The sequence below is a fragment of the Indicator indicator genome, chromosome 3 (assembly GCF_027791375.1).
Source record: "Indicator indicator isolate 239-I01 chromosome 3, UM_Iind_1.1, whole genome shotgun sequence".
In the NCBI taxonomy this organism is placed as follows: Eukaryota; Metazoa; Chordata; class Aves; order Piciformes; family Indicatoridae; genus Indicator; species Indicator indicator.
Window position 1 is genome coordinate 11,746,932 of NC_072012.1, and position 22,316 is coordinate 11,769,247.

At 43.7% G+C, this 22,316-nt stretch overlaps 1 protein-coding gene across 1 annotated transcript in view; it reads right to left on the reverse strand.

Moving 5' to 3' along the window:
- The window catches only part of EXOC4 (exocyst complex component 4), a 469,162-nt gene that overhangs the window by 119,504 nt on the left and 327,342 nt on the right, over nucleotides 1-22,316 (reverse strand). Inside the window, exon 11 of the mRNA XM_054399834.1 lies at nucleotides 10,842-11,061. Within this exon, the coding sequence (XP_054255809.1) occupies nucleotides 10,842-11,061 (220 nt within the window). The remainder of the gene's footprint in view (nucleotides 1-10,841; nucleotides 11,062-22,316) is intronic.

Below are 22,316 nucleotides of genomic sequence, written 5' to 3' on the forward strand. Positions count from 1 at the left end.
AGATGGAAATCTAGGATATCATCTTCACAAATTCAATGCTTTCCAGTTCTCTCTTGTCTTTACATTCTCCAGCAGCCATAATCAGCACCTGATTAATTAAAAGAAAACACAGCCCAGGGCAGGGATGTCTATAGAGTTGTATCATTTTACCCTATTTTCACTCCATGTAGCAGTCTGATTTCCAGAGACACAAAATCCCTGAATATTTTAATTTAAGAGCCCACCACAGTGGTTTAAATTCCCTACTGAGTTCTGGACCCATAATAACAAGAAATGGGGGTGCAGAACCTAGTACCACCCAACCCAGGTTTATACAGTCAGTGCCTTAAGAAGAGCATGGCCAGCAGTTGAGGAAGGTTCTCCTCCCACACTGCTCTGCCCTAGTGAGGTCACAGCTTGGGTATTGTGTTCAGTTCTAGGCTCCCCATTTCGAGAAGGACAGGGAACTGCTGGAGGCAACAAAGATGCTGAGGGGACTGGAGCACCTCTGCTGAGAAGGAAAGGCTGAGGGACCTGGGGCTGTTCAGCCTGGAGAAGAGCAGACTGATACTTCTCAGTGCTGATCAGTATCTAAAGGATGAGGATCAAGAGGATGGGGCCAGACTCTTTTCCATGGTGCCCAGCAACATGACAAGGGGCAGCAGGCACAAAATGGGACCCAGGAAGCTTCACGTAAGCATAAGGAAAAGCTGCTTTTCTGTAAGGTGGTGGAGCCCTGGAGAGGGCTGCCCAGAGAGGTTGTGGACTCTCCTTCTCTGGAGAGATTCCAAACCCACCTGGACACTGTGATCCTGGGCAAACTGCTGTGGATGACTCTGCTTTAGCAGGGGGTTTGGACTACATGATCTCTAGAGGTCTCTTCCAACTTCTGTAATTCCGTGATTCTGTGATTTTTCATCTCTTCTGCTTAGAAGTCCCTTCCTTCCAAACCACCACCATTTCTCTGCAACCTTCCCACTGAATGCTGCTTGTCAAAGATGGGCAGCACCTGATGAAAAAGAAAATAGACCTTCTCTACTTTCCCTTTTAACAATAGATTAAACTCTCCTTTGTTCTCTGAGAACCAGGTGTCATATTTCAAAATGCACTCATAAAACAGGTATAATTAAACATCTGCAAAAGGAGGGAGGCAGAGAAATTAGCAGCAGAAGTACTAATAAAGGCATTTTAGAATCTGCATGAGCTGGAAGGTGCTTCATCCCTCCCCCTCACAATTCCATTCTGTAGTGGGGGAAGAAAAAAAAGAAAAATAATTATAAAAGTGAACTTTCCTTCAAAAAAATGAGCACATTGTAAAAGGATTACTCCTTTGAACATCCAAGCACTTCAAAAGGAGAATGAATTAGTGCTGACAACTCAATAAAGTAGCCATCAATTATTTAAAATGTGATGGCTCTTCTCATACAGCACTTCTGATTAGGAAAACATTTCAGAAACTGGAAATTAGAGTTATTCTTCCTAAATGAAATGGTCCCGGGCATCAAATGTGAGGGGAAGAAAAGAATGTGACTTTCAATGAGCTTGGTGAGAACAGACCGAGTTTCTTCTCTTGAAGCCATCAATAACGTCCATGAGGCTGTGTTTCAGACCAGATTTGGGATTCATGAAGCAAATCAAGCAGAGGGAAAGAAAAAATGTGTTGTGACACACAGACACAACCTTCAGCTAAATGGCTGCAGAGACAGTCAAAAAAAAAAAAGCCCAGCCAAGAATCCTTCAATACCTTCAACTAGATCATGCTGCTCAGAGTCCAAAACACCCTGACCTGGAATGTTTCCACAGATGGGGTACCTACCAACTCCCTGGGCAACCTGTTGTGGTCACTTGTGTGGGTGTTGTGACTTCACACTTCACTTTTCAGAAGCACCCTCGGGTAAAGGCCAGTCCTGCCTCAGCATCCCAGCAGTGTGCTCTCCTGCCACAGACGCTGTGCACTCAATGAGATTGCAAATGAGAAATGTGCAGCTTAAGCTTTAAACAAATAGGAGGGTGGCCAAGCTAAATAGCTTCTCCTCTGGACACAAAGATAAGAAGGGCTGTTTCTGACACCAGCCATGTGGGCTCAGCCATGTGAAGCAAAATGAGGATTTATGAGAGCAATGTTACTGCTGAAGGAGCCTGTCTGGGATGGTTTGGTAATTAAAATAATCAATCAAGGCCTGTGACCAAACCTGAGGCAGATCCATGCGGTTTACTCCCAACTTCTGAAAATAAACAACTGCAAGGAGAAAAGAAAAAAATAAAATAACCTACAAGAAAGTGTTAGTGGTTTTACTGGTCTAGTGATTACTCAAACTGCCACTGAAAAACAGCCACAAAGTCCAGGGAGGGGATGAAGCCTTCAATGCCATCACAGCAAAGGTCCCTTACAGGGTTAATCCTGCAAGATATGAATGCTCCTCTGCATCTCATCTCACTGATGTCAGCAAGAACTGACGTGTTGAGCATCCTGGAGGCAATCCCAGCACCATGCTGAAACATCTCCCACAGCTTCCCTACGTCAATTATTGCACACTCCTGTTGACTTTTGGCCAAGCCATAAATCACCACATGCATGTTCATAGCAGGACTTTAAAACAAAATCCTGTCCAAAAGAATGAGAAGACCTGAAGCAGGGACTGTGTTTAGTGCCTTCCACCACCCTAAAACCCCTGTCAGGAGCAAAAGAAATATATAACTGATATATATATAACCTTATCAGCTCAATGGATAGTGCATCTGTGGAGACAGGATTAAACCAGGATCTGTACAGGTAATTGCAATGACACAAACAGGATCTGATAGTCCTATTAGAAGACCTGATAGAAGACAGTGAGAACTATCTTTGATTTCTCTGGTTTTGGTTGGTTGGTTGGTTGTTTCTTTATCAGGGCATGTCCAGTATGGGAGAACTGGAATATGTCTTTTTTTCCACTTTGGATTGAGTCCCACTTACCAGACCAATGTAGAGACAGAAATTTCACAGAGATGAAGTCAACTTCTCCTCACATCCATTCCAGCTCTCAGGGTGACTTTAAGGTTCTTCTGCCCCCTTAGAGCAGCTGATCCCCCCAGACTCATGTTAGCCATGCAGCTTTGTCTCTCCCTCACCCCCCTGCTGCTCTTCCCATAAAGGCCAAAAACTGAGAATGCCTTTGATAGCCAGCAATGTCAAACAGGTCTGAAAAAAGCCAGCTCTTAGAAGATGGGATTGACAAGATGCTAATGCAGTTCAGTCCTTGTCAGCAGATGTGTCAGAAATCATTACATCTCTCTGGTTTGTCCACCAAAAAACTCCACTGCAGAAAGATGAAAAGAGACAGCAGCCAGTCTGCACCCTCCAACCCACCCTGAAAACACAAGGTTTGACCCCATTCCAAACAGGTTTCCCAGCACCATCAGCTCACTGAAGCTGCTGCTTCCCAAGGATGTTCAGAGCAATGATCATTGCTTGCACTGAAACCCAGAGCTGAAGGTTGGAAATAGAGCCTTTCTGACTGAGGTCATCTTCCAAAACAACCCAGCAGAGACAACCCTGAGCAAGCAAAGCTAATGACATGAATTCACCCTGAAGTACTAGCTTCTGGCTCTAGGAATGATGCTGGCTGATGAACTACGAAGGGTAGAAATGAAGCCATATTAAAAAGGCACACTTTGAATAGCAAGTTTGACCAATCAAATTATTAAGGAAAAAAAATAATTTACTAATCAAAAGCACAATGTAACTGCTAAGAGATACAAGATGACCTCTTTTTATTAACCAATCTGTTTTGGCTATAACATCTTTGGATTAGACTCACTGATACAAACCCTCTACACACTGCTTCACAGCTAGTACTGTTAAAACCATCTTGACTAGACTAACCCTAGGGAGGTATATTTCAGTAACACTGGGATAATTTAAAACCAGAGATCAACCATAACAAGATACTACCACAGACAGAAGTGTGAAGGTTATCATGTGGTCACTAGATCTGTTATTCTGCTTCACACCTGATATACCTTCCACAGATGTAAAAGCTGCACTTTGTGTTGGCCTCACAATTCCACACAGAAAAATAAAACAGGATTTAAAAGACCTTTCAAGTTAATCTAGTCCAACTCCCCTGCACTCAGCAGGGACATCTGCAACTACAGCAGGATGCTCATAGACACAACCAACCTCATCTGGAAGGGTTCCAGGGATGGGGCATTTGCCACCTCTCTAGCCAATCCAGGCCACGGTCTCACCACCCAGTGTATAAAATTTCTTCCTTAGATCTAGTCTAAATCTTACTCTTTTAGTTTCAAACCATCACCCCTTGAACTGTGACAACAGGCTCTGCTAAAATGTCTGTCCCCAGCTTTCTTCTCAGCCTCTTTAAGTCCTGAAAGGCCACAAGAAGTCTCCCCAGAGATGTCTTTTCTCCAGGCTGAACAACCCCAACTCTCTCAGCCTGTCTGCACAGCAAGACAGCTAGCCCTCAATTTTGTGACCTCTGCTGGATCCTCTCCAACAGGTCCATGTCTCTCCTGTGCTGAGGACTACAGAGCTGGGCCCCAGCACTGTAGGTGGAGGCTCACCAGACTCCAAATGTGTTCTATGTATCATATATGCGACATACTAAGGAAGAGCAGACAAAAGCTGTGTCTAGGAAAAAAGCTTTCCAGCAGGAGAGCAGTGCAAAACCATTGCTCAGAGGATCTCCACTTCCAGAGTTTTTCCAGGCTTACTGAGACAAAGCTATGAACGACCTGATTTGCTGTTGGCCAGACTTTGGTTCTGGGCCAAAGGGTTCAGGCAGAAGAAGCCAACTTCCAGAGGTCCCCTCTGTCTAACATAATTACAACACTATGACACTGGTTATGCAAATATTCAAAAATAGTTCTTAGACCTGGAAATAAAGAGTTACCCTTCATTTATGAAGTTCACATCCAATCTGTATTGGTATGGGCTGAAAACTGATGTCATATAACAGATACTTGTTGAGGTGAACAAAACAACCTGGTGGTCTCATGCAAGACCATAATCAAAGACATTTTGCACCAAACTCACTGGTTTCAGTCAAGACTTAGGGGTTTACCTTTCTCTGTAATTCTCATTTCTAGCAGAACATGTTCTAGGCAGAGTAGCTGTGATTGAGTGTCAGGTCATGAGAGACAAGGAATGTTAACATGGATTCACGGCTGTACAAAGAACAGTGTTCTGGTTTGAGCTAGAGCAGAACTATTTCTGGTCAGTGATTTGACTTCTCAACTCAGGTTCTTCTCAGGAACTGTACTTGCTGAAGTTCAGGGCAGGTTTGCACACACAGGGGCTGCTGCTAGCACTGACAGCACTGATGGGGAGAGTCACTGCCAAGGGCTGGGCTGCAGAAAGGCTCTTGCTTAGACTTGCTCCTGTGCACGCCAAGGGCACTGCCACATCTTCTGTCCCATGTTGGGGTGCAGTAAGTCAGAGATGGGACTTATGGGGAGGGGCAGACAGGAGAGGTGACCCTAAATTGGCCAAGAAGGCTTCTATCCCATGGACATCATCTTCAGTATAAAGCTGTGGGATCACCAGCGTCAAGTCATGGCCATTCTGCCCCTGATCCCAATCTGTGTGTTCCTGAACCCAGTTCACCTCTGCTGCTAAAGTCTACTTTGGGACTTCTGCAGTGCCTGCCCCCACCTGTGACATCATTGCCATCAGGGATTGGGTTTGATATTGGTTTGTATCTATTTGTATCTACTTCATTTATTGTTATTATTTTCACTAAAGCTGCATTAGTTCCTTTCCCAGCCCATCAGTCTCTCTTGTTTATTCCCTTTCTCTTCCCTTTGGGAAGGCAGAGGGATTCATAGAGAGCCTCTGTCATTCATCTAGTGGCTGGCCCAGCCCCAGCCACTGACAGATTCTGGCTGACTCAAACCCAAGATTGCACCCATCTATCACAGAAAATGCTATCAAGATCATGGAGTCCAACCATCAACCCTACTCTATCAACTCCATCACTAAGCCATATTCCCAAGCACCACAGTGGCAGATACACAGTGACTGCAGGGATTAACAGGCTACAGGGACCTCAAACAGGACTGTTTCCTTCACTTTAAATGAGACACATCATGGGACGGTTTGAGCCACCTGACTTTGCTTTTCCAGATACAGAGAGGAAGAAAATATTTCTGCCTATGAGGCATAGTCCTTCAATATGTCCATATGCTACTCAAAGCCATCTCCTACCTAGGTTTTACTGAATGTGCACATTAAAACTTGATTTTTAAAAGAAATTGAAGCACTGCTAAAATGGTATGCCTAAAGCTAGCAACTGCTTTTATATAACTCTGAGTTCCACAAGTGGCCTCAGTGGAGAAGTTACACATCTGCAGATGACTTACATGGGAGCCTTGTAAAAGCTTCCACAAAAGGCAGTAACTGCAGTAAATGTTCCCCCTCGGAGGAAAAGTTATCTAAGAAATATTGAGAGCAATCGGGAGATTCAGACTTCCAAGGAGAAACAATTTTGTCCCTCTTTTGAAATGGAAGGATGAATATTCAGCTAGGAATTCCACCATAGACTCAGTTGGTGGGTCTTGACATCTCTTGACATTCTGGATGTGTAATGGAAAGAGATACACCACATAAGTGATGAAAACATCTGCAAAGCACTCTATTCTGATTTAGACATCATATTATAGAAAAAAATATGAGGATCAGACCCACAGGTGCTGCCTCAACAGTCACACTTGAATGGGAAAAACACAACTGATCAGCCATGCCTGTTCCTTAATGGATTTTGATTGTTGGAAGGCAGCCTGAAAAGACATCTAATTTGTTTACATTAATAAATAATAATATCCGTTTGCTACCAAAGCATGCACCCATCGCTACTGGTGAGGCATTTAAACACCTAACCAGCAATTTGATGGGAAGACAACATGCCAAAGCTACCAGCGATACCTCCTTGGGAAGTCACAAGCCAGTGACCTAGCACATGGGATAAGCAGCACAGGCAATGGGATGATTAGCTCCAACAAGTCATTACCCTGCAGACAGCTGCACACTGACTTTTGAAAGAGGTTTTTGTTGGAGTTTTAGCCACTGGAGCTTGGCCAGAAAACTATTACACCCATCATCTACACAATATGGTTACGTGGATGCTTTAAAGGAAAAATTCCACTCTGTTGCTAGTGAAATTGAAGCAAGATGCACCTTTTGGTTGGATGGAGGCAGGGAAACATATTCTTAATGTCAGTATTAGAACCACAGATGTGGTACTGAGGGACATGGTTTAGTAGTGGACTTAGCAGTGTTATGTTAGTGGTTGGACTTGATCATCTTAAAAGTCTCTTCCAACCAAAACAATTTTGTGATTTTATTAGCAGTGACCACTTAGCTGGAAAGATTTATCACCCAGACATTAACCGTACAAGAACAGGCTCTAAGAAGCTGTCAAGCAGCTTGTAGCCTAATTTAGTATTGATTTAAGCAATTACAGCCTGAAGTTTAATGCAGAATAATTTTGAAGCAAATTACTTTCATGGTTCTTCAGGTTCTTTCTAAAAAGAAAGGGATTCACCACATTTTACATGTAAGGACAGAAAACAAGAGCATCTTCCATGTTCAATGCCGTATTTACAAAAGGTACCTACAATTATTTTTTTACAAGCATAATCTTGACAGAAATGGATGATTCATCTGTGAGGGCATGATGGCACAGGATGAGAGGAAACCTCTTATCTACAAGCTAATTCAGTTCAAACATGTGCTGATAGCTATCAAAAAGCATCTATTATCAGCCTGTGCAGTGGGAGCTGATAAATTCTCCAGTCGTGTTCAAATCACCACGCCGACTCCTGCTGTGGAAACTTCAGAAAGATCTTTAGGATAGAAAGTAGTGGAATGATTGAACCACAAACCCCTCCCTGAGTGACACAAGAGAGGAAAAAGTAACACAGCACTGGGAGAGAGGTGCAAAGCTCCTTCATGTTACACACCAGGTTTCCATTGTACCCATGAGGTGATGAGGGCAAAGATTTCAGGCTACAGCACTGTCAGTTCAGAAATAGCTTTTTTTTCTTTTTTCTTTTAATGTAAAATCAATAAAATTATTTTAGCAAAATTATTTTAGCAAGCTATTTGGATGACTTGGCTCAAAGAAGCCACAATTTTTCTTCTCTTTCACAAAATCACCGTTCTATAATGCCAGGAACAAGCAGACCTTCTGACCATATACATTTTGACCAAGTATAATTCCAGTTCAAAATTATTTCCATCCATCATGAGAAACAAATTATGGGCACTGGACGAGAAAATTTCAAGCCATTCTGACTCTTCCACGCCAAATGAACTTTAAGGAAATCTATTGCTATTACAGAGCACGTTTTCATGGTTACAAACAAAGCCACCATCCACCAAAACACACTAGCACATTAAGAATCTGAAATAAATTTGTAAGGCTAACAGCCTCTGTGGTCCTGTTCCAAAGCTTATGTGTTAACATCACCATGAAGTACCTTCAGCACTTGATACAGTCAGATGCTTACACAGGCTGAATTTAGGTTCCCACTCAGTTCAATTCTTGTAAGAGCAAACAAAGGAAAGGCAGGGTGAGGGTTTTTTTTTTTGAGACAGAACTAAGTCTGGTCAGTGATTTGACTTTTTAGCTCAGGCTCTTCTCAAGAGCTGCACTTGCTGAAGTTCAGGGTGTGTTTTCAGTGTCTACTTCAACAAGTTGTAACACTTGATGTTTACAGCTACTGCCAAGGGTTGTGGTAAGGAAAGACTCTTGTTCCTATGGAGATCAAGGTCACTGATCTGCAACAATTCTAGCCATTCCCCCAAATAATAACAATAATAATAGTTATTACTATTATATGCTGTTAGCATGCACATATTTCATAGCTATAAACTAAGAAAGCAGCCACATGAACCTTGGGAGATGTGTGCCACTTCCTAAGAACTTTGCAAATATTATTCACCCTTGGGTTTGGGTTGGAAGGGACTTTTGAAGGTCATCTAGTCCAACCCTTGTGCAGTCAGCAGAAGCATCTGCAACTAGGGCAGGGTTAGGGTTGCTTAAGAGTTCCAAACAACCTGATCTGGAATGGTTCCAGGAATTGGACATCGACCACCTCAATTGGCAACCTGGGCCAGTGCTTCATTGACTTCTATCTTGTCTAAATCTTCCTCTTTTAGTTTAAAACCATCACTGCTTGTCCTGTCACAACAGGCCCTGATACAAAGTCTGTCCCCAGCTTTCTTCCAGGACCCCTTTAAGTCCTGAAAAGGCTGCAACAAGTTGCCCCTTTTTAAGGTCTCTTTAAATCCTAATTTAAAAGGAATATAAGAGCCTGACCCAAATCACAGCAAGAGTCAGAGGTGACACTCAGCTCACTCTTTTCAGTCCCATACAACACAGAAAATTCAGAAATTTTGGGCTGTCCTGTTACTCGGGTAGTTGGGAGGAGAACCATGCTTGTTGTTATTTATCACTATTTCACACTAGAGCTCCAAAAAAGAGTGTTTCAAAAGAGACTTTTCACACAAACCCTCTAACTTCAGAGTAAAATCTCTCAAATCTCTCTTATCTAGCTGAGGAAGCAATTCAGTTGCCTTGCTGCAGCAGCATCACATCAATCACAAACACACTGTGCTCAAGAGGCTGCAGACCTCATCTCTGCTCCTCCTGGCAGCTTGGCACATGCATTTAGTCCAATTGTGTGGGTCTGTGATTTGCAAATACCCCCAGAACTTCTAAGGCAGCCACACAGTGAAAACCTTGAAAATAAACTTCTGTGGTAGGGATTTATGAATTGCAGAATCCCAGTATGGTGGAGGTTGGAAGGGACCTTTGGAGACCATCAAGTCCAACCTCCCTGCTAAAGCAGGGTCACTCAGAGTAGGCTGTCCAGAATCACAACAGCCAGGCAGTTTGGAATCTTTCCAGAGAAAGAGACTCCACAACCTCTCTGGGCAGCCTGCTCTAGGGCTCTGCCACCTTCACAGGAAAACTGTTTTTCATTATGGTAACATTTACTTGTGGCAACAATTTGTTGTGATGGCTAGGAGGTGCCAGCCAAGATGCAAAGATGTTGTTAGCTTGACATAGGTAACGATAGGGAAATATCCTCTTGTTCAAGAGGATATTGAACAAGATGTACATGTACATCTACATACTTGCATACACAGATCAGAAGAGCAAAGACTATACCAGCAGTGACACTTGGACAGATTGTAGTTACAGACTCAACACTGAAATTTTGTGGGCCATAACATCACAAAATTACAGCAATGGTTTGGGTTGGAAGGGACCTTAAAGATCATCTAGTTCCAACCACCATAGCATGGGCCAGGACACCATCCACTAGACCAGGTGCTCAAAGCCTCATCTAGCCTGGTCTTTAACACTTCCAGGAATGGGACACCCACAATTTCTCTGGGCAACCTGTCCCAGTGTCTCACCACTGATGCAGTAAAGAATTTCTTTGTAATACCTAAGCTACATCACCCCTCTTTCAGTTTGAAAGCATTACCCCTCATCCTATCATTCATAAAAGTGATAGTCTTTATAAAAAGTCTCTCCCCATCTATTCGGTAGGCCTACTTAAAGTAGGCCACTTGAAAAGCCACAATAAGGTCTCCTTCTCTTCTCCAGGCTGAACAAGCCCTCTCTCATCTTTTCCTGAAAGCAGAGGTGCTCCCTGATCGTCTTCATGGTCCCCCTCTGGACCCACTCAAGCAGGCCCATATCCTTCCTCACTGGACATAAAATCTGGCCATGCATAGACATGGACAGTAAGGTGTGTGCATGCACACACGTGTGTGTGTGTGTGTGTGTGTGTGTGTGTGTGTGTGTGTGTGTGTGTGTGTGTGTGTTAAGAGTTCCTTCAGGTCCTACCTGCAGAAGAGGTCGCTGCACACCTAGGATCTTCATGGTATCCGCATTAGCCAGTATTTTCAGGGGATCCGATGCCTTCGTGACGCCTTCAATCTCCTTATTGATCTCAGCCAGAACCTGATTGAGGAAGATGTTCTTGATGTACATGGTGAGGAACTCACGGAGAGGACACTGCTTGGTTGGGCCAAGCTCCATGGCATGCTCTATCTCCTGGATAAATCTGGAAAAGAGAAAGGGAAGAATTCAATAAACGCAGAAGCAGCGACCAGGAACAGGAAGTCTCCCATGCTTCAATCTGAACTTCAAGCCCCATAATACTTTGCTCCCATTAGCACTTTCTGAATCTGGCATGACTGCAGAATGGTATGAATAACAGCAGCAGGTTCAACTCAATCCATGACACTGTATTATGATGTATTTTTGTTACATGTTCTTCTTTCATCCTAGGATCCTGTTCCTGCAGAACAACAGGCTGATTTCAGGAATATTTTAACACAAAATATTTGCCATCTCTTCCTGCAACGTATCTTTAGTGCACTGATGCCATCTCTTTAACACAGAGGACTTTCTTCCAGAAATTACGTCGTCATTTCATAGCATCATAGAACCACAGAATGGTTTGGGTTGGAAGGGGCCTTAAATATCATCTAGTTCCAACCCCTCTGCCATGGGCAGACATCTTCCACTAGACCAGGTTGCTCAAGGCCCTGTCCAGCCTGGCACTGAACACCTCCAGGTGGGGACAACCACAACCTTCCTGGGCAACCTGTTCCAGTGTCTCACCACCCTCACAGGAAAGAATTTCTTCCTAATCTCCATTCTAAATCTCCCCTCTTCCAGCTTCGATCCATTCTCCCTTGTCCTATCACTACAAGCCCTTGTCAACAGTCCCTGTCAAGCTTTTCTTGTAGCCCCCTTCAGGTACTGGAAGGCTGCTATAAGGTCTCCTTGGAGTCTTCTCTTCTCCAGACCAAACAGCCCCAACTCTCCCATCCTGTCCCTGTCAGGGAGGTGCTCTAGCCCTCTGAACATCTTTGTGGCCTCCTATGGATCCCCTTGAACAGTTCCATGTCCTTCTTGTGCTGGGGGCACCAGAACTGGATGCAGTACTCCAGGTGGGGTCTCACAAGAGCAGAGGGGCAGAATCACCTTCCTAGTTCTGCCAGTCACACTTCTTTTGATGCAGCCCAGGACACTGTTGCCCTTCTGGGCTGCCAGGGAGCATTGCAGGCTCAAGTTGAGTTTTTCAACCAACAGCCCAGGTCTTGTCTTTCCAGCCACTTTTCGCCCTGCCTATGTTTACATCTGAGGTGATGAAAGCTGTCCTTTCAAAATGATATGTATCACAAGTATTAGCAACTGGGTATCTGGAGTCACAATAGTTTGTCCAAGAAAGACATTGAAATGTGTGTCCAGAGAAGAGCAATGAAGCTAGTGAAGAGTCTTGTGAGGAGCTGAGGGAACTGGGGTTGTTGAGCCTGAAACAAAGGAGGCAGGCTCTCTACCATTACCTGGAAGGAGGCTGGAGGCAGGTGGGGGGGTTGGTCTCTTCTCCCAAGTACCAAGTGATAGGACAAAAGGAAACAACCTCAAGTTGCACCAGAGGAGGTTTAGGTTGGACATGAGGAGCAATTTCTTGCCTAAAAGGATTGCCCAGGGAAGTGGTGGAGTTCTCATTTTCAAAGCCATGTAGATTCAGTGCTGAGGATCATGGTTCAGTGGTGACCTGGCAGTGCTGGGGTAATGGTTTTACTCGGTGATCTTAAATGCCTCTTTCAACCATAACCATTCTATGATCCTATGTTTTATCTTTGTTTTAAATAGCAGCAGAAGCAAGTTTTTGACCTTAGATCTCCCAGTCTGTGTAGCGACACCGTCAGCACCCTGAAAACCACCTCTTCACCAGGGAAGACTATTTTTAGCAAGAGACATCTCTACCACTTCCAGCACAGTTAGCATTTATCAGAGATGCCTTACAACTAACCATTACCCCAAACACTTCAGCAAGGTCTGCTTCGTTGTCCGTAATTTTCTACCTCCACATTCAACGTTCCAGAGGAAGCAGCTTCCCTTCAGAGGACTGACTGAGGAGCTCCTGTCAATTTTAAGTAGCATGATTTCTTTCAACTCTGAACAATTTGCTCCCTAAAGCCTCTGTGGTGTTGACTCCATCAGCCTAGAGTGACACACTTGGGCTGATGCAGCTACTGCTTCCACAGAGGGACCCATTCACAGTTAAGTTTGAAGATAGCCTCTCCAAAGAGCGATGCTGCACTTTTATTCCCCAGCTTTTACAGGCTGATAATGTGAATCTGCTTTATCAAACAGGGAAAGAGTGGAGTCATCTCGCAAGAGAGGAGAGAGCCCACCACTGAGCTTATCTCTGAAATAACAGACCTAATGTCACCAACTTCGAGTGACAACAGCTTATGTCCTTAAGGGAATGCTGTCAAGGTTGATGGGTCCACATTAAACTAATTTACCATATCTTTTCATGTCTGCCAATAAATTTGCCACTCTATAAGCTTATTTGCACAGCACCTTTGATGCACAGAACTCACAAAAAAAAGTGAATTAATTCTTACAATACCCTCACCATGCAGCAAGACACAGAATCACAGAACAGATCACAGATTTGAAGGAATCTCCAGAGGTTACCTAGTTGAACCCTGCTGCTAAAGCAGGGTCACCCAGAGTAGGTTGCCCAGAATCACAGTGTTTAGGCAGGCTTAGAGTCTCTTTAGAGAAGGAGACTGCACCTGGGCAGCCAGCTCCAGGGCTCCAGCACTCTCACTTATATTTAAGTGGAACTTCTGTGTTCCACTGTGTGCCTGTTGCCCCTTGTCATCTCACTGGGCACCACTCAAAAAGGGTTGTCCTCATCCTCTTGCCCCCTACTCTTTAGCTATTGATCAACATTGAGAAGATCCCCTCTCAGGCTGCTTTTCTCCAGCCTCAACAACCCCAAGTCTCTCAGCCTCACAGAAATGCTTCAAGCCTCTCGGCATCTTTCTGGCCCTTGGCTGGATTCTCGCTGGTAGTTCCCCAGTTCTCTGGAACTGGGGAGCCCAAACTGTACCCAGTAGTCCAGATGTGGACTCACTAGGGCAGAGGAAGAGGAGAATCTCCCTTGACCTGCTGACCACACTTCTCTTAATGTACTTACCACTGCATCTCTTCCAGATGGGAAAGGAGAGGCAGAGCAGCCTGAGTTTGAAACAAACAGCTTTTAGAGCAGTAAAAGGAACAACTTTTAAAGACTTTTTAAATCCAGCACATACTAAAAATGGCTAAAACAAAATAGATGGAAGAAAACTTTTAGAGGGAGAGTGACCACGTACAAACTAGCAGCAAACTATTAGAGCTCAGATGTGCTGACCTACAGCAACTCCTTATCCCACAGTAGCTTGATGGTGTTTTTAAGTGCTTCCCAGAGCAGAGTCTAAATTGCTTGTGTGAGGCCATAGAAAAGGTCAGTGCTAGCACAAGGTGTAATCAAGAATTTTTGTTTCCTAGTACCTGGCATTAATCACCATTTCGGATCTCTCCTAAAGACCCATACCTTAATCTCCAGCAAATCTTTACCTTGATTAGAGAACTAGGTCCTGCTGGTTGGCAAGTTCTAACAGGTTTTAGTTTCATGGTATAGACAAGACAACAGTGGTTCAGTTAATACTGGTAAGAATCCAAAATATATCCCTGTTTTACTTGATATGAACCATAAAGTAATCACAGATTAGGAGAAAGCTGCTGTCTCCTTGAGATGGGATTTTATGAGTGCTCAGCAACACTTGTGATAAAGAACAAATGGTTAAGAGCTTAGGAAAGCAGATTTAAACTTGATATAGGGAAAAAGTTATTAAGACTGAAACTGTGCACAGCATGGAGGACTGGAGGATATGGATGAGAGACCTTAAGTTTGAATGTTCAAGGATAGCTTGATGAAATGATAATGGTAATGAAAAACAGATCATTTCTGAAGCCTTGATGTAATCAAAAGATCTCTACCAAAGGAGATGGAAGAGGAGAAAAGGTAAAGAAAAATACATCATGGGTGTCAGAACAAGTCGTGTAGGTGAGGAACAGCCCTAGAAGTTCATCAGTTTAATATTCCAGAGGTACAAGTACATTACCACCTAGCAGAGCCTAAGAGAAAGACAACTAGGATCTGATTTGCTATTCAAAGATAGTGGTTGGTCTTTTCCAACCTTCATGATTCCATAACAGCCAGCATGAGTCCCACATCTGCTCAGCAAATAGAACATCTGAGGTAGCCAATATGCCTCTCCAACCTTCATCTTACCAAGAGGAACCATAGAATGGTAGGGTTTGGAAGGGACCTCTGGAGATCATGAAGTCCAACCCCCACTGCCAAGGCAGGTTCACCAAGAGAAGATCATATGGGAACGCATCCAGGTGGAGGTTGAACGTCTAGTCTAGAGATGGAGAAAATCCCACTGAGCACACAACCAGGGCATCACGGGGCTCCAGAAACAGATATTTGATAGGTTTGCTCTAGAATTCTTCTAGCATCTTACTTGCAACAATGATGCTCCCTATGTGTTCTGCAAGGTAGGTTTAGATTGGGCATTAGGAAGAATTCCTTACCCAAAAGGGCTGTCAAGCCCTTGAACAGGTTTCTGGGGGAATCTCACCATCCTTGGAGGGGTTTAAAAGACAGATAGATGTGGTTCTGAGGAACATGGTTTAGTCAGCTGGCAGTGCGGTGTTAATGGTCAGACTTGATGATCTGAAAGGTCTTTTCCAACCTAAATGATTCTGATTATTCAGAATGCCATTAAGAACAGATTCATCGAATGGAAAGCTTTCATTTTATGTTTTTCTTGAGAAAACTTAAGGATGCAAAGTCAAACACTGAAAAGTCTGGAAAATCAAGGACTGGGATTGCTTGTGTCACCTTAGTTTGGGCTGCTGTGCATGACTTCGTGGTACAATTGCTAATTACACAACAGCAGAGTATTGCTCTAATCAGCAGATCCTTGTCTTGTTCGAGGAACAGGCTGGTCAGGGGTCGGACAGTGAATGTCACAGCACTGGGACACTGCAGCTCTCTGCTGTGCCACTGCAGCTCTCTGCTGTGTGACCGCAATAGCACATATCAGCAGCCAGGTGTCACCCGTGTGAATCACTGTGACACCCTTCTGCCGCAAGGTCCCAGAGAGCTGCCTGCATCTCTTCCAATTTTCATTCTTCTTCCCTTTTGTTTCTTCATATGACTCCTCTTTGTGGGAATATGACCACCAGTTCTCTTATTTCCCTGGTCCCACTCATTCATCATCATTTTCTCCTCTCACCTTGGCAGTTATATAAGGAAGCATCCTCTTTCCAGGCAACTGGGACACGAGGTACGGGAGCCCAAAAAACACTGCGAGAGGCAGTTTTCGTCTCAGGAACCTATACCTTTGAAAGTCCTTGCCCTTGGCTTAGTCCTCAATATCAATACAGGCTAGGGGATGCTGAAATTGAGAACAGCCCTGCAGAACAGGACTTGGGGGTACTGGTAGACTAGAAGCTGATCATGAGCCACCAATGGGCACTTGCAGGCCAGAAGGCAAATCACATCCTGGGCTGCATCGAAAGCAGCATGGCCAGTAGGACAATAGCAGTGATTCTACCCTTCTGCTCAGCTCTCATGAGATCTCACCTTGAGTATTCCATCCAGGTGAGACCCTAACATAAGAAGGACACAGACCTGCTGGAGGAGATCCAGAGGAGGGCCACAAAGATTATCAGAAGGATGAAGCACCTTTCCTATGAGGACAGGATGAAAGAATTGGAGTGTTCAGCCTGGAGAAGAGAAGGCTCTGGGGAGACCAAATAGCTGTATTTCAATATCTGAAGGGGACCTGATGGGGAGGGACTGTTTAGAAGGGCTTGTAGCAAGAGGATGAGGGGCAATGGTTTGAAACTGGAGCAGGGTTAAGTTTAAGTTGGACATTAGGAGAAAGTTCTTCACAATGAGAGTGCTGAAATACTGGAACAGGCTGCCCAGGGATGTGGTTGAGGCACCATCCCTGGAGACATTCAAGATCAGACTTGATGTGGCCCCAGGGAGCCTCATGTAGCTGGAGATGTCCCTGCTGACTTAAGCACAGTTGGACAAGATGACCTTGGAGGGTCCCTTCCAATCTGATGCAATCTGTGAATCTGTGAATTGCACCTATAAGGAATTTCAGCTGCTATGAACATGAAGCCTCTTAGGCAAGTATGAGCACCACACTTCTTCAAAGGTGCATAACAAATCCAAATTTGGTTGTATTTTCAGCAGAATGGCAAAAGGCACACCCTTAACACAACAGTTGCTCTTACTGAGAAATGTGAAGATGCAATTCCCAGCCAAAGAAAAGGTCACCAGAATTTGCCAACATGTATGATGTGTTTCTTCCTCTCCTTCTCACCAAGAACAAGTATTTCAGACATATTTATCTGAGATAAAATACAGGAATCCATCTAGCCACAGGTGGCAATTAAAGACCAGGCAAACGACAAGAAGTCGTTTGAAGTTTTAGAAACTGGAAGCATTGGGTGGCATTAAAGACCTAACAGATATCCTCCACTTTCTGCTTGGCAGAGACCGTCACACACATTCACAAGTCACACCCTCAGCTATGTATTTAAATTCCAAATACTGCTGGTTAACTTCAGTCAAACAAAATCCTTTATAAACAAATCTTTTATAAAGAAAAAAAGTGTTTTACAGCATCTGAAAAGATATTCTAAGACTGCTTTAAAGAAAAGGGCCTTGGTGGTCAACAAGATCACCATAAGCCAGCAATGTGCTTTTGTGGCCAAGAAGACCAATTGTCTCCTGGGGTGAATGAAGAGTGTGGCCAGCAGGTCAAGGGAGGTTCTCCTCCACTTCCACTGTCCTACTAAGGCCACATCTGTAGTACTGGGTTCAGTTCCGAGCTCCCCAGTTCCAGAGAGACAGAGACCTACTGGACAGAGTCCAGTGGATGCTACAATGATGCTGAGGGTCCTGGATCATCTCTTCGAGAAGGAAAGGCTGAGATACCTGGGACTGTTGAGGCTGGAGAAGAGCAGCCTGAGATAGGAACTTCTTAATGGTGATCAATAGCTAAAGGCAGGGGACAAAGAGAATGTGGCCAGACTCTTTACAGTGGTGCCCAGTAAGAGAACAAGGGGCAACAAGCACTAACTGGAACCCAGGAGGTTCCATCTGAATGTAAGGAAAAAAATTCTTTGCTGTGAGGGTACTGGTGCCCCGAAGCAGGCTGCCCGAAAGATTGTGGAATCTCCTTCCCTAGAGAGATTCCAAACCTGCCTGGACACTGTGATCCTAGTCAACTTGTTCTGTGTGACCCTGCTTCAGCAGGGGGGTTGGACTAGATGATCTCCAGAGGTCCCTTCCAATTCTGACCACTCCTTGATTCTGTTAGTATATTCTTTAAATGCAAGAGAATGAACCATGCGGCACATTCAGGACAGAAAATTCCCGTCACCAAGTAATTACATTTCTGTACCATAAGCTGATGCTGTTTGCCAGACCTGCACGATGCACAAATACCTTCTCTAAACAAAAATGCAGAGCGAGGTGTGCCACCAAATTTTGGATAATGGTCACTGCAGATAGCCCTGGGAATTGCCTGGAATCCTAAAAAGGTTCATAGGGATGTCACTGTTCTGAAGGACACTGATGAGGTGTCTGCTCAGGATGAAGCACTCGAAAAGAACAGGGAAAGGGATAGAAAAAATGAGGAATCTGCATGGTATCCTGGAAGTCAGAAGTTGCATTTTCAAACTGATGCACAATTTTTAACTTGTTTTATCCTCCTATGAAAGCATTTGAGGTGATTTGCAGCTGCAATTAAGCATTCCCCGTAGACAGAAAAGCACTTTCAGCAAAATGAAATACCTTTTTGCAAATGATAGTCATTTGGATTAAAAAAAAAAGGCAAAAAAAAAAAAAGTGGCAAACCGTTTCAGAAAATTTAATTCATTCTAATTCACAGCTTAATGAAGACTGTTTCACCTATGCTGAATATGTGTAGTAAAACCCATAAAAATCTAAAAAGGCTCCATGGATTGATTTAGAGATCTACAACTCTCACCTTCCCAAGGCTTTCTTCTGCCTTGTTGTCAGATGTCTTCTAAAGTACCATTAAAAGAAACTGAAGAGGTGCTGTTGAAAGTGCATAACATCAACTCCTCCTTTTCTTAATGATGATGATAATGTTATCTGAAATTCCCTCCTCAAACAAATGAATGACAGCAAAAAAACAGAAAGAAATAAAATATTCTGAAACCCTATTAAGAAAATTTTTGCAGACATTCATCTCAAATTTACATTCCAGTTTGTTTCATTTCTGTATGATTCTAAATTGTCCTTTTCCCTCTCTCTTAGTCATAAAACATCCAAGTAACTGGAATGAACTTTTTGAGGAGCTTACACAAAACAACGAAACATCAGAAATCCTTTGAACTGGACACTGGTTACAGATGAATAACAAACTGGTTGTTCAGACTGAAGGAAATTAGAGATAAAATGTCTAAGACTAAAGATTCTTGAAGGTTTGAAGAGAGATTCAAACCAAGACAGACACATGGAAGATCCCACATTCTCCACCACCTATTAATAAAGCCTTCCACATGAACAGTGAGTGTTTTGGGAGAGGACAGAAGGGACATCCAGTGACGTTCACCTGCCATGCTCTTTGATAAGCAGCACGGTACAGCTCTGGTTCCTAATTTAGCACCCTTGTGATAACATGTCCAAATAAAAGAGGCTGTTTAAAACTGTGAGCGACCTAACTGGTAGATAACTTCAATATAGATTTAGTTGAAGACGTCCCTGCTGACTGCAGGAGGGTTGGACCAGTGACCTTTAAAGGTCCCTTCCAACCCAAACCATTCTATGATTCCATGATACTCAATTCACATGATGCTTTAGTTGGAATAAAATGTACTTCTTATCTATCCTGCAGTCTGTTACATGTGACTCCTCTGCAAAGAGAGAGCTACTACCAAAAGGTACTGACCATGACTCCTGCAGAATTCAATAAATAGAGAACAGCCCTCACATCCCTCCAACCTCCTTTCATGGAACTGTAGAGAGTCAGAAGGTCTCCCCTCAGCCTCTTTTTCTCCAGCCTAGACAACCACAGTTCCCTCAGCTGCTCCTCACCAGACCTATTCTCCAGACCCTTCACCAGCTTCATTGCCCTTCTTTGGACACACTCCAGCACCTCAATGTCCTTCTTGGAGTGAGAGGCCCAAAACTGAACCCAGAACTTGAGGTGTGACCTCACCAGTGCTAGGTACAGGAGAACAATCCCTACCCTAGTCCTGCTGGCCACACTATTGCTGATCCATGCCAGAATGCTGGTGGCCTTCTTGGACACCTGGGCACACACTGGCTCATCTTCAGCTGCCGTTGACCAGCACTTCAAGATCCTTCTCTGATGGGAAGTTTCCAGCCACTCTGCCCCAAGCTTGGAGCATTCGTAATGCTGTTGTGACCCAAATGCAGGATTCAGAACTTGGTCTTGGTTGAACCTCATCCCACTGGGCTTGGCCCATTGATCCAGCCTGATGAGGTCCCTGTGCAGACTCCTGATGCTCAAACAAATCAACACTCCCACCTAGCTTGGTATAATCTGCAAACTTACTGAGGGTGCCCTGATGGCCACGTCCCAGATCATTGATTTAGCTATTAAACAAAACAGGCCCCAATACTGAGCCCTGGGGAACAACACTTGTCACTGTCCAACCAGTGGATCACTTATCCCATGACCAACACTTCATTCAGCACATGCTGCTGCTGAATTTTGTGGCTATGGGGAAGCTAACAGAGCTGATTCTGTTTGAAATCATAGAATGGTGGGGGTTGGAAAAGACCTCTGGAGACCATCAAGTCCAACCCCACCTGCTAATGCAGGGTCAACTACAGCAGGTTTCCCCAGATCACAATATCCAGATGGGTTTGGAACCTCTCCAGGCAAGATGACTCCACAATCTCTCTAGGCAGCCTGCTCCAAAGCTCCAGCACCCTCACAGCAAAGAAGTTTCTCCTTAAGCTCAAGTGAAATCTCCTGTGTTCTAGTTTGTACTCATTGTCCCTTGTCCTGTGGAGCTGTATGGAGGGGACAACAGCAGAAATAAAGGTTTTAGCTCTTCTCTAGGTGACCCAAGATGTGAATAAATTACTATTTACTCTAAAAAAAGTGCAAACAGCTGTGGGACACTCAACAGAGTTACACAAAGTGCATTTAAAATCTTCACAAAACCAGATGAAACCTCAGCAAATATCAGACAAAAAGTATTGATTTTCTGCTATTTGGAAATATTACATAGCCTAGAAAACACCCAGGAACGTAAGAACTACAGAAAACTACTACTTTTAACAGAAAAATGCTAAATTTGGGGCATTTTCCACTAAAACATTAAGGTTTCAGCTTCATGTCAGTAACTGGCAATACCAACCACACTGGTGTCTGCAACACCAAGCTGAGTTTGATGGGTTGTTTCCAGCAAATGCCAATCAAAAAAAGCTTTTTGACTACTTCCTATAGCTCTTTGGTTAATGTTAGTCTTCTGAGTGTGTCTCCACAAGAGATGACAGCTTTAGCACTAGAAGATGAAAGAGTCCAGAATTTCTTTTTTTTTTTTTTTAACAGTAGCTAAAAAATACGAACTTGAAAGGATTGATTTTTGTGTTGTAGTTGCTCATCCATGATATTGAGGTAAGAAATACCTCCTCCTCATCCAGGTGTAGTATAAAAATAAGTACTTTGATGCCTCTGAGGTTCTATAAACACCACACACTCAGGAAAAAAAATAAATTACCATTTAGCTATCATCTTACGCTAAAAAACATTTTTTTTGGTTAATTTTTTAAAATGCTCACCTATTACCTGAAAACCACAACTTTTGGACTTAGTGTAACTGTCTTGTGCCAGACCAGGTGCAATTTCTTCTGATGTCTCCAGAGGGGAATATTGGCTAGTATTTAGACCACAACATGTAAAGCCAGAAATCATTAGATCTAAAGCTTCTCAACGTATCTCCTACCCTACAGCTCAGATGTCTCTCACCAAGCCAGAATCGTGAGCAGCAGCAGCAGAACCACGGTGAGTAGGTCAAACCTTGGAGACAAATTTTAACATCTAAATTCCACCCTTCCACCTGTATAATTTGAACAGCACCTTGTGTTTCCATACCCCTCCTCACAGCTTCAAAACTGCTTTTATTTACTTTTGGGGTTGCTCTTAAAGGTGAAAATCTTCACTAACACCCACCAGCAAAGCCATGAAAATATGCCTCTGCTATCATCCACCCGAGTAGAGGTGATATGGATGCACCACCACAAAGCCTATTCCTTCCTTTCCAGTTTCTTGTCAGAGGCAAATCTCATCTGCAGGAGTAACAATTTCCTCAATGAAGATGGTACAAGAAAAGTCATACAATGCATATGGAAGGTTTCTACTGTGGTGG